The following is a 17,373-nucleotide window of genomic DNA, read 5'->3' as shown; positions in this document are numbered from 1 at the left end:
TTGTTCTTGATCAGATAAGAACAGACTTAAACGGAACCAAATAGTCAACTCGGTATGTGCCAGCTAGGAAGTGAGAAACAAAGCAAAAAATATGATAAGATAAAACTTATGGTCCATAACTAGTGGTTGCAAGTGAAAGTTAGTAGTAAGGTTAGGTTGTTGTATTCAGATTAGGTTGTGAGCAGCAGTAGCAGCATCATAAGCCCAAATGAGGAAGTTAGAATAAACATGCGAATAGCATATGCTTATAAGAACATGGAAAAGCAGACAACTGTAAAGCATGCAGACCGGACTATGAACTCGGTAATCACCATAAATTACCAGCCGAACTACCAGGCAGGGTAAAGAGCAAGTAAGTGTGATTCATATCTAAATTCAGTGTAATAGGAAGCATAATTTTTAACAGACAGCACTGAAGAGAGACCAACAGTGTTCTGCAACAAAACCTAGAGCTGACAGCCGTCATACTTTAGGGGGAAATGGGTGCTTGAAACACGATAAGAGCAGAAGTGAAGCTTAATGCAGCCAGCTCAAGCCAAAAGAGGGAGGGGTAGGGAGCAGTGCACAGCATACAGTAACTACAAAGCAGTGAAGCGTTACTGAGAAATAAATAATAAAGAGGTATTCTTCGATTTATGTACTATTACAATATAAGAATGAGCTAAAATAAATTACTATCAAGCAATGGCAGTACTGTCAGTGGCATTTCTGGTAAATGAAGGGCAGTGAAAAATGGCTAATGCCAATTTGAAATACAGCTGTTTTAGATTCTATGGTCGCTTCCTGTTTAAAATATAACTGAAACAGTCCCTAGATAAGATATGAATGTTCAAAGCAATTGTAAAATCTTTTATGCAGCCCCCAAAGTAACAGAAACTCTAAATCAGAAAGAATGATTTTAAAGTACGCTACAGAAATACCAGAAAGAAGAACTCAGATATAACCGACCAGAGCGCTGTGAGAACCAGATGAATATCAGAGCTCACCATTTTAAACTTCAGCAAACAAGACTGCAGGTGCCACAGGAAACATCAGTTCCTAGTAATGCTATAAATCTTTCAGTAGTCAGAGATACAGTAGAGTCCTGCGTTCAAGTAAGCAAAGATGTCCTCGTCACAACTTACAGCACCCAAACCGAAAAGAAAAACCACACTCACACACATATATACAAAAAATGTCCCACATATACAGAACTATCACTATCTAAAGAGGACACAGTTTAATCTTAAATTAGTAAAATAAAACATTCAAATTGGAACTAGTTAAAACCTATAGTAACTTGTAGCATGACAAGGTAGGAGGAAAGCAGAAATGATTCCTCCAAAAGGTTTCTACCTTTTTATGACTGTAGTAACTTATGGAGGAAATAACTATAGGACAGTGACATGCAATTCGGAACTTGAGCAACCTATCACATACAGAAATTGGTTCATATAAAATTTATAAATATATCTAAACTTTACCCAAATTAGAGGCATAAAATCAAATAATGCCTTTGTGTGATCTATAATAGTAACAGGACCACTGGGCTTTGATTTGAAGGAAAGCGGGCAGAAATCTACAGTTTCAGATATATGCACTGCAGTGGGGCAATGAAAGTAAGGGGATCTGTGGATTCATTACTGCAATCTGGGGTCAATGGAAAGGGCACATAATGAAGTCTATTATAAGAGGAGTCAGGCCAGAAAAGTAAATGCAGGAATGACAGGGAAAACAAATGAGAAAACAGGTACAACTGAAAAATATTTAGCAACCAATAAGAGACCAGAAAGCAATGACAGATGAGGCAACAGGACAGGTAAACCAACAAAAGATGAAAAAGAAAAAGAAATAGTAGCAAGGTTTTTAAGAAACTGTGTGCAGCCAAGCAACTGTGAAGCTGAATTTAGGGCATGGAAAAGGGAACTAGTTATGAGACATATCAGAGAGGAAAGAAAGTACCAGCCACAGCGAACTGTGTACTATAGTCTTTAAAACCTGGGCTGATAAGCAGAGGTACTGCAGACAGAGAGAGAGAGATGAGAGAAAAAAAAAAGTAGCAGAATTGCTTTCAAAACCAGGAAGTGGCAGAGTTGTGCTAACAAGTAAATAAGAAACAGGATGGAGAGACAGCCTAATTTTAAAATGAAAATGAACAGAAGCAGATTCGCAGAGTTTAAGTGTTCAAGCAGAATTTAAGTGAGAGAGAAAAAAAAATGACAATGTCCAAAGGAGAAGTCTTAATAGATTAGAATGAAAAAGAAAGATAAGGAGTTCTTGCAGTCACAGGTCTGGGATGAACACGAAATCAAAAAGAAAGGGGGAAACAGATAAAGTGAACAATAATCTTAACAGGGAAGGGAGGGGATAAATGGCACTCAGAACTGACAGGATACTGAGAATACATCACCCAGTCAGCAAGAAGAAAGAAAGATAGTATGAAAAACCTGCAGTGGAATATGAAGTTTTTTAAATTTTACCATAAGTTGGCACGGAGAGAAGCCTGGACAGGGTTCTAGAAATACTCTCTCGGAGAAGAGAGGTTTAAAATAATAATTAGTGAATTTAGTCTTTCAGAGATTAGCAGGGCAGAAGAACATCAAATTCAGTAACAGTAAAATTATCACAAGTCGGTATGTTGGGGAGGCGGGTACATGTCAAGAAAGCTTCCTTTTATGAAGAAGGAAGACTTATGAGTGATAGTTGGAATACCATAATATTCAGCATGTTGAACAAGGAGTGTTCGCATAAAGACCACGCTTAGAAAATTATGGTTGAACATCTAGAGTACCGATCTCAAGAAGAGGTCGGAAGTTTTAGGGGTGAATATAGTGTGAGATTGTTAGTAAACGTAGTGAAAAATGATATATATAGAACAGGAATAGTAGTAAACAAGGTTTTGTTAACAGAAAAGAAGTGAGATGACTACTTTTACTTTTTTTTTTTTTTTATACCGGACAAGTATTTTACTTACTGGCACCAAATTCAGTACATGAATTTTGATTTTTTTTTTTTTGTTATATTTGTACCCCGCGCTTTCCCATTCATAGCAGGCTCAATGCGGCTTACATATTATATACAGGTACTTATTTGTACCTGGGGCAATGAAACTGCAGCAGAACAATACTTACGCATTCTTAGAATGCACTAAAATTTGCCAGCTTTTATACCCTCCTGACTGCATTAAATTCTATAGATCTCGTTATCAATCTACTTTATCAAATTACATACTGACCACAAAACGTGATGTTCTAACACCTACTCCCCTCTGAGTTTCCTGTTCTTTCACATCTACCATAGGTGTTCTTTGCTTCATACATTTTTAATCACTTTCATTTCTCTTGTCAGTTCAGTTTCATTTCAGTTGTTCAGTTTCATTTCTCCACTGCCAACTGTTCTGTGTTAGAAACTTCTTTTAAGCAACCGGCCATTTTCCTTGACCTAAGTCATCCAGCAAGCAAACCCTTAGGCCTCAAATCTAGGCTCTAGGTTTTTAAACTTGCACCATATCTCTACAAAGGCTACAGAGGAAATTGGAGGGTCATGGGATAGGAGGAAATGCCCTATTGTGGATTAAAAACTGGTTGAAGGATAGGAAACAGAGAGTGGGGTTAAATGGGCAGTATTCACAATGGAGAAGGGTAGTTAGTGGGGTTCCTCAGGGGTCTGTGCTAGAACTGCTGCTTTTTAATATATTTATAAAAGATTTAGAGATGGGAGTAACTAGCAAGGTAATTAAATTTGCTGATGACACAAAGTTATTCAAAGTCGTTAATTCGCGACAGGATTGTGAAAAATTACAGAAGGACCTTACGAGACTGGGAGACTGGGCAGCTAAATGGCAGATGACGTTTAATGTGAGCAAGTGCAAGGTGATGCATGTGGGGAATAAAGAACCCAAATTATAGCTACGTCATGCAAGGTTCCACGTTAGGAGTTATGGACTAAGAAAGGGATCTGGGTGTTGTCGTCGATAATACACTGAAACGTTCTACTCAGTATCCAACAGACTGCCAAGACCTGTCGCTTCTTCCTCTTCAACATCAGCAAAGTTCGCCCTTTCCTCTCTGAGCACACCACACGAACTCTTGTCCACGCTCTCATTACCTCTCGCCTTGACTATTGCAACTTACTCCTCACCGGCCTCCCACTTAGCCATCTATCCCCCCTTCAATCTAATCAGAACACTGCCACACGTCTTATATTCCGCCAGAACCGATATACTCATATCACCCCTCTCCTCAAGTCACTTCACTGGCTTCCGATCAGATACCGCATACAATTCAAGCTTCTCCTCCTCACCTACAAATGCACCCGGTCTGCGGCTCCTCACTACCTCTCTACCCTCATCTCCCCCTATGTTCCCGCCCGTAACCTCCGCTCACAGGACAAATCCCTCCTTTCAGTACCCTTCTCCACCACTGCCAACTCCAGGCTCCGCTCATTCTGCCTTGCCTCACCCTATGCCTGGAACAATCTTCCTCAACCCCTACGCCAAGCCCCCTCCCTACCCATCTTCAAATCTCTGCTTAAAACTCACCTCTTCAATGCTGCTTTCGGCACCTAACCTTTCGAGAAATATAGTATGCCCTATCAGATTGACTCTACACTTGTCTTTTAGATTGTACACTTGTCTTTAGATTGTACATCTGTCTTTTAGATTGTAAGCTCCTTAAGCAGGGACTGTCCTTCCATGTTAAATTGTACAGCGCTGCGTAACCCTAGTAGCGCTTTAGAAATGTTAAGTAGTAGTAGTAGTGTACTGCTGTGGCTAGGAAAGCGATTAGAATGTTGGGTATTATTAGGAAAGGTGTGGAAAACAGGTGTGAGGATGTGTTAATGCTGTTGTATCGCTCCATGGTGCGACCGCACCTTGAGTATTATGTTCAATTCTGGTCGCCGCATCTCAAGAAAGATATAGTAGAATTGGAAAAGGTGCAGCGAAGGGCGACTAAAATGATAGCAGGGATGGGACGACTTCCCTATGAAGAAAGACTAAGGAGGCTAGGGCTTTTCATCTTGGAGAAGAGACGGCTGAGGGGAGACATGATAGAGGTATATAAAATAATGAGTGGAGTGGAACAGGTGGATGTGAAGCGTCTGTTCACGCTTTCCAAAAATATAAGGACTAGGGGGCATGCGATGAAACTACAGTGTAGTAAATTTAAAACAAATCGGAGAAAATGTTTCTTCAACCAACACATAATTAAACTCTGGAATTCGTTGCCGGAGAACATGATGAAGGCGGTTAGCTTAGCAGAGTTTAAAAACGGGTTAGACGGTTTCCTAAAGAACAAGTCCATAAACCACTACTAAATGGACTTGGGAAAAATACACAATTCCAGGAATAACATGTATAGAATGTTTGTACGTTTGGGAAGCTCGCCAGGTGCCCTTGGCCTGGATTGGCTGCTGTCGTGGACAGGATGCTGGGCTCGATGGACCCTTGGTCTTTTCCCAGTGTGGCATTACTTATGTACTTATACCCGCCCTGGCGAAAGCAGTTTGCAAACCTTGGACTGTAAGAGAGTATTGGCCTTTTACGTGGAGCGGACAAAGCCCAGTTTGCCCAGTTGTTTGTTTCTTTCGATCCCAACAGGAGGGGAGTCGCCATCGGAAAATGCACAATCTCCAATTGGCTGGCAGATTGCATTTCCTTAACTTATGCCCAAACTGGGCTGACTCTAGAGGGCCATGTCACGGCTCATAATGTTAGAGCCATGGCTGCGTCAGTGGCTCACTTAAAGTCGGCCTCTATTGAAGAGATTTGCAAAGCTGCAACGTGGTCATCAGTCCACACATTCACATCTCACTACTGCCTTCAGCAGGATACCCGACGTGACAGTCTGTTTGGGCAGTCAGTGCTGCAGAATCTGTTCAGGGTTTAGAATCCAACTCCACCCCCCTAGACCCATTTTTGTTCTGTTCCAGGCTGCACTCTCAGTTGTTTATAGTTTCAGGTCAATCTATGTTATGTCCTCGCCTTTGCGAGGCCCAATTGACCAGTGTTCATTGTTTTGAGTGAGCCTGGTTGCTAGGGATACCCCACTTGTGAGAACAGGCATCCTGCTTGTCCTGAGAGAAAGCAAAGATACTTACCTGTAGCAGGTATTCTCCGAGGACAACAGGCTGATTGTTCTCACCAACCCGCCCACCTCCCCTATGGAGTTGTTAGTTTGTTTCTATGCTTTTTGATTAAACTGAAAAGCCACACTTACGCGACAGGCGGGAAGTCCGCGTATGCGTTGTTCGCGCACCAGAAGACTCTGGTAAAACTTTTTAAATTTTAATGTGGAATATTTGCCATTTCCTGGGCGGATGGTGACCTACCTGTGAGAACAATCAGCCTTCTGTCCTCAGAGAATACCTGCTACAGGTAAGTATCTTCGCTTTTGTGCAAAAGCTTCAGCAATCTTAAGAAATACAGGGACTAAAGGTGGGGAGACTATGAATTGAAAACGACCTTCCATGCAGATGACCTGATATCAGCTGGAAATCTTCAGGGGGTCCTGTCTGAATGTTAGGTCATTTAAACAATTTTGGAAGGTTCTTAGAATTGCAAGTCAACTGTGGGAAGCAAAGTACCTGCATATAAGGTGGTATATCAAATCCCATTACCTCATTATTGTTGGGGTTAGGGGAAGGGTTAGAGGTAAAGTAGGAAGGAGATTTTTACTTTCAAATGGGTGGAGGCTAATCATTCTAAAAGCAACATGGAGGGTATATAATTTAAATACTAAGCTAATATTTAGAGGCAGGACAGTTATTAGAAGGCTGGTAGCAGTTTCCATTGTCTTCTGGGGGGGGGGGGGGGGTGAGGATGGGGAGGGAATAGAGGATACAGTTAGTTAAAAAAAAACAATTGTCAAAAAATATCTAGACCAACAAGGAAGAAGTAGAGGCTGATCAAAGGACGAATCCAACACTGGGGCTGTTATGAAGAAATGCTTTATTGATGCAAATATTAAAGGACCCCTGACACTGTCCGTGTTTTGGAGTATTATACCACCTAGATCAGGGGTCAAGTGAATAATTCTAAAAGAACAGAAAATTAAAACACAAATATATAAAATCCAATGTAATATCCAAAGTATATAAAATCCATGTAATATCAATGTTAAGGCTAAACAGTATAAAAACAGTAAATAACTAATCTAAAAGACAAACTAAAATTGAAGACATGTGAACACTGATAAACCATAAAACATCCAGAGATTAATATATGGTTAAAATAGATGTTGTAGGTGGTGAAAAGAATAAATATTGTTTGAGAAAGGACTATTTGGTATTGTATAACAATAGTGCTGAGACCAGCCATGAATTATATGGTTGATGTGGATATTGTAATTGGTGAAAAGAATAAATGTAAATGTTATTTTAAAAAGGGAACTATTGGGAATTGTATGACGATAGTGATGAGATAAGCCATAGCGTTCATAAAATCATTCACGGAGATGCCCCGGCCTACATGCTAGACCTCCCAGGAATGCTAAACGGTCAGCCCGCACATTCCTTAATTTACATTTCCCAAGCTGCAAAAAACAAATTCAGACTAACACACGCGTCCAGCTTTTCATACACGAGAGCACAGATGTGGAATGCACTACCACGTAATTTTAAAACAATCTATGAACTAACTAACTTCCGTAAATCTCTGAAGACATATCTCTTTAACAAGGCATACCATAACGTTCAATAATTGTGACTGTAACGCATAGAAGGAACCAATCAAAATTGACTGGTTCCTTCTATGCCTGTCTGCTTATTTTTTTTCATGTCAACCTATTCTGTATGTAACACCAACTGTAATTTCGAATCTGAAATGGCAAATGCCATAACAGAACTTTGTAAGTCACATTGAGCCTGCAAATAGGTGGGGAAATGTGGGATACAAATGCAACAAATAAATAAATAATATTTTATGTATGGGACTGTCTGAGGCACCTTTTCGTCAAACCTTCTGGTCTCCAAAGGGTTAGTAGGGGAGCAAATGCATCTGTACCATCTAGGTGTCTCTCTTGACTTAAGCTCCAAAGAACTTATAATGTTTGTCAGGAAAGCATTTACTGTGTTATTACATAGATGACATTTTTTCTAGCACACTATATTTTGGTAAAGTAATTTGACAGATTAAAATCTGGTATTTTGCAGGCATTCAATACTTTCATCGATGATATTTTCGCTTTTATCATCACCATGCCAACATCCCATAGACTAGCATGCTTTAGAGATGATGTGGTGTTCCTGATATATCTTTACCAAAGATGGTAAGTATTCTTGTATAGTCTTCTCAAAATGGTGACGGTTTTCTAGTTCTTTGGCAATTATTCCTGAAGGGGTCATTTGTATAATGGTATATATTTCTTATTGCAGATTCCATTGTACTCAGTGGGCCCTTTGTTATATAAGGTATATTAATGGCATTAGTGCACACTAACAATGAATGCCCTTCCTTAATCTTCTCAATTTTGCATATATATTTTTTTTAAATTAGAGATGCTTAAGTATTTAGCTCTGACATTTCCAAGGTTCCTAACATCTTTATAATCAAAAGGCACCCAGTGGTGTTCTCCTGAGTTTTTCTATTTTACATCAGTAGAGGAGTAGCCTAGTGGTTAAACAGCAGGCTAAGAATCAGAGAAACCAGGGTTCAAATCATAATTCTGCTGATGCTTCTGCAATCTTAAGAAGGTTATTTCACCCTTTATTGATTCAGGTACAACTTATTGTCAACTCCCTTGGGCAGGAAAATAAGTGCAGCCCTAATTTTAACACGTCTTGAGCTCAGATTTGGAAAAGTGAGTAAAGAAATTGAAACAAAATCCAGATTGTGTATAGTGAGCAGTAGAGTCAAATTCCCATGAGTTTCATCTTTTTAGAAATATTCACAGCATTAAATGAAGCATTGCTGGAAGAATTTTGACACCTATGAAACATTCTAGGAAATGCAGGCAGGAATAGGAATTGAGGCTTGTTTAATTCTTGGAATACAGACGTCACAGTTATGGATATATTCATGCTTTTTAGGGCAGCTGAAGTTAGGAGAAAAAAAAATCTCCATTATGGTTTAAAGAGAAGATGTAGATTTAGAGCAAGAAGATTGTGGATTGTAAAAAATTAGGGTAGAATTTTGTGCTGTCCTGCTTAAGCAGAAGTTCATAAGACATTCTGTGCAGAAGCAGTAGACCCATAGTAACATAGTAGATGATGGCAGAGAAAGACCTGCACGGTCCATCCAGTCTGCCCAACAAGATAACTCATATGTGCTACTTTTTGTGTATACCTGACCTTGATTTGCATCTGCCATTTTCAGGGCACAGACCGTAGAAGTCCGCCCAGCACTAGCCCCGCCTCCCAACCCCTAGCCCTGCCTCCCCCCACCGGCTCTGCCACCCAGTCTCCGCTAAGCTTCTGAGGAACCATTCCTTCTGAACAGGATTCCTTTGTTTATCCCACGCATGTTTGAATTTCGTTACCGTTTTCATCTCCACCACCTCCCACGGGAGGGCATTCCAAGTATCCACAACTCTCTCCGTGAAAAAATACTTCCTGACATTTTTCTTGAGTCTGCCCCCCTTCAATCTCATTTCATGTCCTCTAGTTCTACCGCCTTCCCATCTACAGAAGAGGTTCATTTGCGGATTAATACCTTTCAAATATTTGAACGTCTGTATCATATCACCCCTGTTTCTCCTTTCCTCCACGGTATACATGTTCAGGTCAGCAAGTCTGTCCTCATACGTCTTGTAACGCAAATCCCATACCATTCTCGTAGCTTTTCTTTGCACCACTTCAACTTCAGCAAAGGCCAGTGTTCAGGACTCCACAATGAGAAAGAGACTGGGCAAAAATGGGATTCATGGGAGAATAGCAAGGTGGAACCCACTGCTATCCAAACATGATAGCAATGTTTGTCTCACATTTGCAAAATCACACTTGGATGATCCTCAACCTTTTGTGAGAATGTTGTATGGACTGATAAGTCATTATGTATGAATATCATGCCACCAGTCTAACATGGTGGTGGTATTATGATGGTTTTGGGATGCTTTGGTGCCTCAGAACCTGGAAAACTTGCCATTAGTGCACGGCCAGAAATAAAATACAAAAAAGCCCTTTTGATGGTCATGCTTGAAATGGTCTTAGTGTACAGAAAAGGATCATATAAGGAAATATTGAGCTCATTTACTAGCGCAGCCTAGTAAAAAGGCAATTTTGTTTTGAAATTCAGTTTATGGGTTTAGTGAGAATTAGAACTTTTTTCTCTGTGGTATTTGATCAAGAAGGTTAATGATTGAGTATATATAACAGTATCATGTTGTAAGGGTGAGTTTCATGTTGTGGTATTTTTGTTCATTCTGTGAGCTGCTTAAGAAATATTGGCGGAATATAAATGTTATAAATAAGTAGAACTGTGTTTTCAAAATATGTTTTACTTGGCACTGTATTACAGTAACGTTTCTCTTTTTAAGGCTTTATCCTGTGGATAAGAGTAGAGTGAATGAATTTGGTGAGTCTTATGAAGAAAAGCTTAAAAGAAAATCCCACATGGACTAAACAACATTACAGGAGAACCATCTCTTTTGGCCACTGATGACATATATTGAAGAATAAACAGACTGTTTGGATTGTCCAGTAACGGAGTATTTTTTGAAAGTTATGAATATTCATGGACAGATTTTTCTCAACATTGCCAAAGTCTTCAAATGTTTGTATGTGTGTGTGTTTTTTTAACAGTAAAAAATTTGTTTAACAAACATTAATTTTATTTGTCTATGTGAAAATGTTTGCCAAGAATTACTGTATGTCCAGACACCTAAAATTATCTCTTCCTGAAAATATAAACTGTAATAAAAGCTGTCATTTATTTTTTTAAGCTTATTTTATATAGAATAGCCTCACTATTAATGTATACATTGGCATAAAAATATTTTTTATTCCAGTTTCTGTGAACCATTTTACACATCCTGTGAAATATTGTTTAATTTCCTGCTGAATGTGCTACCTTTTTTCTCGAAACATATGTTTTGATTTGAAGGATGATGCATATTCTGAGCTCCCTTTAAAAGGCTGTATAAAATGGTGTTCACTTGATTAAAAACTACTGTATCTTAGCGGCTGGCTGCCTTGGACTGTACAATAACTACATACCTCTTTTTTCACTAGCTATATATACCAGATCCCAAAAATCAGCATTGCAGAAAGGGTATACTCGTATGTAATTTTGACAGATCATTGACACAGCCAGTTCAAAGATAGAAATGTGTTTTAAGCCAAGAGTTATACAAGGTATTCAGATTTGTAAAAGAGAAAATTGGGGTATTTTTTAATTACTTTGGGGGGGGGGGGGGGTGATACAAATGCTTTTGCAGCAGCATACTACCAAAGTTGTTTTTTCTAGTACTTGATTCTTTAGAGTCAGCAAAGCCATGTATGTTTAATTTTTCTCTCTCACTTTAATCCTAGATAAATAAATCAAGAAGTTATGCTGATCATTAGGAATTTAATAATGTTATCCTGATGCACCCAAAACAGGAATACAGTATCTAAAGATAAAATGATCCAAAGAAGGTAGACAATTTTAAAAAGAAGTATCTGAAGATATTAGTAACCACCTACTGAAAAAAAGACAGATTATGGGCATGTATGAATTTGACATGCTTCTTGTAAATTACATCATTCTTATCAGATGGAATGTAGAGGATAAGCCAGTGATTGACTTATAGCACACATTTTACCCCAGTTAGCCTATTTGTGCAGGTTTTAGGGTTGTGAGTTGGACATTAAACTTGTTTGCATCAGAACTGTTTCAATACATGAATTCCAATAATATAGTAATTCTAAAAAGAAAAAAAAACAGCTGGCTTGAACTTTAGATTTTCTCAGATGGTTCTCCTGATGACTATTGATCAAGTGTTCAGATCAGGGAACATTTTGTGCTTTCTTTGTGTACGAGATATGTTATTTCCATTATCCAAATTGTAGAGTCAAATCAGGTGTGTGATTTGCTGTTCAAAGCTGTTTATCAACAGTACTGGTCTCACATTCTGCTTCCTCTTATTGCAGGTCTGAGTTGTACATCTTCATATTACTTTGTCAGATATCTCTATATATAAAAGGCAACACCAACGTTCTATGAAGCCTCCAACCGGAAGTGTGAAGGGGGAGAGAGATCCGGTTTCCCCATGAGTGTCTGCCCTGCCCTCGCTTTCTCTCTAACACAAACAGTGAAGGAAAACAGCAAAGCAGGAAATCAAATCGCTCTCTCTGTAACAATGAAGGACTCAGAGGGGGGAGGGGAGAGAGGGCAGGAACACACACACTCCCACATGCACACAGAAGAAAACCTTGCTAGCCCCCGTTTCATTTGCATCAGAAACGGGGCTTTTTTACTAGTCTGCTATAAGCTCTAAGGAGAACATAACAAAAAAATTAAGCAGAAAAACTGGTGAATTGCTGTGTGTCTTGAAGGGGAAGAGAATACTGCAAGTCTTACTGAATTCCTTCACTTGATGATCCTGTTGTGTAACATCTGTACCAAATGTTATTAAGGTGACACTACGGTAATGAAAACAGGCTACATGCTGGCTGCAAGTCATCAAAGATAATAAGGTGCCCATCTCTGGCTTATGCCTTAGGGCTAATGATAGCGATGGTGTAAAACCTTCAGGAGAAGATAACATCCCTCATTCAGCCATAGGCCATTTCATGGACTCTCTGCAGCATAAGATAAACCATAGGGACTAATTAAATAATTTGTACAGGAGCTGATATAATCCCTTTTTTGCACTAACACCAATGGCTCTTCAGTTGCAAGAACTTAGTCATTAGTTCTGTGCTATTTAGGGGTCTGTGTTCTGATTGACAGGAGACTAGCCATGGACTTATAGAAGAAAAGATAAAACTATGATTGTAGAGAAAAAGGAGCTTACATATAGGTATGATACAATATGAAATGGTTCTTATAGCCCGCCAACTCCCAAAATACTGGTTTAAAGCGGGTTACAATAAAAAAAATACAAAAAAAGGTGAAGATAAAATTAATAATGTCTTTTCAAATGTTCTGTAAGCTGAAATATGTTGCTATTTCTCTAAGAGAAACGGGTAAGGAGCACCAAAGCTTTACTGCCTAATAAGGAAAAGACAATTGTAAAGACTTCTTATATTTAATACCCACTAGCGATGGAAAGTAAAGAAGTTGAGATATTCCTGATCTAGAAGAAGAAGGCGACAGTGGACTTGCAAATAATTTTACTAAGTATTCTGTACTAGATCCTTCAAATATTTTATAAATGAAACACGCCAACTTAAAAGAAACCTGAGTGGTTACTGGAAGCCCATGCAAATTCACAAGACAAGGAGTTGCATGATCAAATCTCTTTTTGTCAAAAAATTAATTTTGCTGCAGTGTTCTGTAAAACCTGCAATCAAGAAAGTAAAGTAGATGATGATAAACAATATAAACTGTTGGAATACTCTAAAAAGGGCAAGATTTAAACCAGGATAGTAAAATGCTCCTCTGAAAATAATGAACGAACAGTTCTCAATTGATGGAGTTTAAAGAAGTACATAAGTTTTGCCATACTGGGAAAAACCAATGGTCCATCAAGCCCAGCATCCTGTTTCCAAAAGTGGCCAATCCAGATCACAAATACCTGGCAAGATCCCAAAAAAGTACAAAACATTTTATACTGCTTATCCAAGAAATAGTGGATTTTCCCCAAGTCCATTTAATAATGGTCTATGGACTTTTCCTTTAGGAAGACGTCCAAACCTTTTTTAAACTCCGCTAAGATAACCGCCTTTACCACATTCTCTGGCAACGAATTCCAGAGTTTAATTAAACTTTTTCTTCACTCAACTTACTACATTGCATGCCCCCCTAGTCCTAATATTTTTGGAAAGCGTGAACAGACACTTCACATCTACCCGTTCAACTCCACTCATTATTTTATAGACCTCTATCATATCTCCCCTCAGCCGCCTTTTCTCCAAGCTGAAGAGCCCTAGCCGCTTTAGCCTTTCCTCATAGGGAAGTCATCCCATCCCCTTTATTATTTTCGTCGCCCTTCTCTGCACCTTTTCTAATTCCACTCTATCTTTTTTGAGATATGGCGACCAGAATTGAACACAATATTTGAGGTGCGGTCGCACTATGGAGTGATACAAAGGCATTATAACATCCTCATTTTTGTTTTCCATTCCTTTCCTAATAATACCTAACATTCTATTTGCTTTCTTAGCCGCAGCAGCACACTGAGCAGAAGGTTTCAACGTATCATCAATGATGACACCTAGATCCCTTTCTTGGTCTGTGACTCCTAACATGGAACCTTGCATGATGTAGCTATAATTCGGGTTCCTCTTTCCCACATGCATCACTTTGCACTTGCTCACATTAAACGTCATCTGCCATTTAGACGCCCAGTTTCCAGTCTCGTAAGGTCCGCTTGTAATTTTTCACAATCCTCCCGCGATTTAACGACTTTGAATAACTTTGTGTCATCAGCAAATTTAATTACCTCACTAGTTACTCCCATCTCTAGGTCATTTATAAATATGTTAAAAAGCAGCGGTCCCAGCACAGATGGCCTTAAGGTATAAAGCTCATCAATCACCTGATTTAAAAAAAAAAAAGTCCAACTTCACCATTCTTCATTTGGGGTCAAGTCAGAAGGAAATGTAGAGTCTTCAAATTTATCCCTGGACAAGATCCTAGATCAGCTTGGAAAAGAGACGGATGAGGGGAGATATGATTGAGGTCTACAAAATCCTGAGTGGTGTAGAACTAGTAGAAGTAAATTGATATTTTACTTTACTGAACGTGACACAATTCTATTGGTAGTGAATTCCACAGTTTAGGAGCCGCAACCATAAATATCTTCTCCCTGTATTCATCCAATTTCACATGCTAAAATGATGGAACAAGTTCTGACTCTGTGACCTCAACACACGTACGGGTATGTAAATTTTTAAAGCACTTGCAAGTCAAACTGGTGGTCACATAAAACTTTTAAAAACCAACATAATCTTAAAATTGATTCCCCAAGTAATAGGAAGCCTATGTAATGGGGAGAATTGTGAAAACTTACAAGAGGACCTTACGATACTGGGAGACTGGGTGTCTAAGTGGCAGATGATGTTTAATGTGAGCAAGTGCAAAGTGATGCATGTGGGAAAGAGGAACCTGAATTATAGCTACGTCATGTAAGGTTCCACGTTAGGAGACACGGACCAAGAAAGGGATCTAGGTGTCATTATTGATACGTCGAAACCTGCTCAGTGTGCTGCTGCATCTAAGAAAACAAATAGAATGTTAGGTATTATTAGGAAAGGAATGGAAAACAAAAACGATGATGTTATAATTATTATTTATTATTTTATTTGTTGCATTTATACCCTGCTCTTTCCCGCTCGGTGGCAGGCTCAGTGCGACTTACATAGTAATGCCTTTTTATCGCACCATTGTATTCAATTCTGGTATCTCAAAAAAGATATAGTGGAATTAGAAAAGGTGCAGAGAAGGGCGATGAAAATGATAAAGGGGATGGGACGACTTCCCTATCATGAAGGCTAAAGCGGCTAGGGCACTTCAGCTTGGAGAAAAGGCGGCTGAGGGGAGATATGATAGAGGTCTATAAAATAATGTGTGGAGTTGAACGGGTAGATGTGAAGCATCTGTTTACGCTTTCCAAAAATACTAGGACTAGGGGGCATGCGATGAAGCTACAATGTAGTAAATTTAAAACGAATCGGAGAAAATCTTTCTTCACTCAACGTGTAATTAAACTCTAGAATTCGTTGCCAGAGAAAGGCGGTTATCTTAGCGGAGTTTAAAAAAAGGTTTGGACGGCTTCCTAAAGAAAAAAGTCCATAGACCGTTATTAAATGGACTTGGGGAAAATCCACTATTTCTGGGATAAGCAGTATAGAATGTTTTGTACTTTTTTGGGATCTTGCCAGGTATTTGTGACCTGGATTGGCCACTTTTGGAAACAGGATGCTGGGCTTGATGGACCTTTGGTCTTTCCCAGTATGGCAATACTTATGTACTTATGTAACCACAGGAGGAACTTAGAATAAAAATAAAGTTTTATATGAAAGTTCTTATTATAATGATTAAGGGGCTCTTTTAAGAAGCAGTGCTATGAAATGGGCTTAACCTGCCCTTATACGGGTCTTTCCCACAAACTAAGCCCATTTCTTATGTGGTCATGAAAAAGCCTTTTTTTTGTATTTTTCATTTATTGCAATGCACCGATGTTACCTTTAGTGCCAGTTATTTAAAAATATTAATGTGAGAGCCCTTATCGCCTCCTGTTTAACTGGTTACTGCTTTCACACCCACTTTCCACCCTTGATTTACACCCTCTAAAGATACAAAAAAAAAAATAAAGTACCCTGCACTTAGCAAATGCAAATGCCAATAGCTACGCAGCACAATTTAGGGCAAGATGCATCAACCCAACATAAAAGAATCTAAAAAGTAAAAGTGCTTACTGAATTTGAAAAAACAAAGAATGCACTAAAAACACACCTCAGAAATGTTTGGTGCAGTATTCAAAACTCGGATGCATCAACGTTTCACTAATCTGGTGCAATCCGCCGTAGCGGAGTAGGAAACGCATGCGCACAGAAAGCACACGTCCTTGCCCCCGCCTGCCTGCCCGAGGTCGCCGCTGCTCCCCGCTTCCCAAAAATCAAAACTTTAAGCTGCCCCGGCCCCCCCCCTCACTTCTCTCTTCTCCTCAGCTCCACCTCCCACCATCCTCCGCCCCGCCACCCCCCCTGAGGTCGTTGCCGCCGCTCCCCCCTCCACCGGGCCCCCCTCAGCCTTACCGGGCCTGCGCAGCACCTCTCACCTCTGTGTGAAGGCACTGCACGGGCAAGAAGAACAGCTGATCGCCTCTTGGCCGAGTCTCCTTTCCTCCTGGGCCCGCCCTCGTCTGACGTAAGTAACCTACGTAGATTATTTTTGGGATGCACGCTTTCAACTGCACTCACCGATATCAGCTGATTGAAAAACGCGTGTATATAACATACGTTTTTGACAATTTTTCAATCTAGCGCAGCCCCAACGAGAGGTACAACCTCTCGTTAAATTTTCCAGTGATTTCCACCATTAAGACAATCAGAAAAGGTTAGTGCATCTCATTACAATAGGGTTTCTGCACAATTTGCTCATCTGCATTCCGTTTTCGTTAGCTGCTACCACCGTCGGAAAATGGCCTTTAGTGCATGCCACGGTTAAAAACTTGGTCGTTAAAGGCTTGTTAAAGGGTCGTTAAAGGCACGTTTAGTTTAGTGCATCTGGCCCTTAGTGTAGTAGTATGAAGTAGTACATATTTAGTGAAGGTTATTTTAAAATGAGATTATAGTTTATTATTGACTTAA

At 39.5% G+C, this 17,373-nt stretch overlaps 1 protein-coding gene across 1 annotated transcript in view; it reads left to right on the top strand.

Annotated features, from left to right (window-relative positions):
• CLPTM1L (CLPTM1 like) overlaps nt 1–10,846 on the top strand; it is a 346,065-nt gene extending 335,219 nt beyond the window's left edge. Inside the window, exons 16-17 of the mRNA XM_030209834.1 lie at nt 8,131–8,246; nt 10,452–10,846. Of these exons, the coding sequence (XP_030065694.1) occupies nt 8,131–8,246; nt 10,452–10,536 (201 nt within the window). The 3' untranslated portion in view covers nt 10,537–10,846. The remainder of the gene's footprint in view (nt 1–8,130; nt 8,247–10,451) is intronic.
• The last annotated feature ends 6,527 nt before the right edge of the window (nt 10,847–17,373 follow it).

This window comes from Microcaecilia unicolor, chromosome 1 (genome assembly GCF_901765095.1).
Source record: "Microcaecilia unicolor chromosome 1, aMicUni1.1, whole genome shotgun sequence".
Taxonomy (NCBI): domain Eukaryota; kingdom Metazoa; phylum Chordata; class Amphibia; order Gymnophiona; family Siphonopidae; genus Microcaecilia; species Microcaecilia unicolor.
Note: the sequence above shows the minus strand (reverse complement) of the source record. Positions and strands in the feature narration are given on the sequence as shown.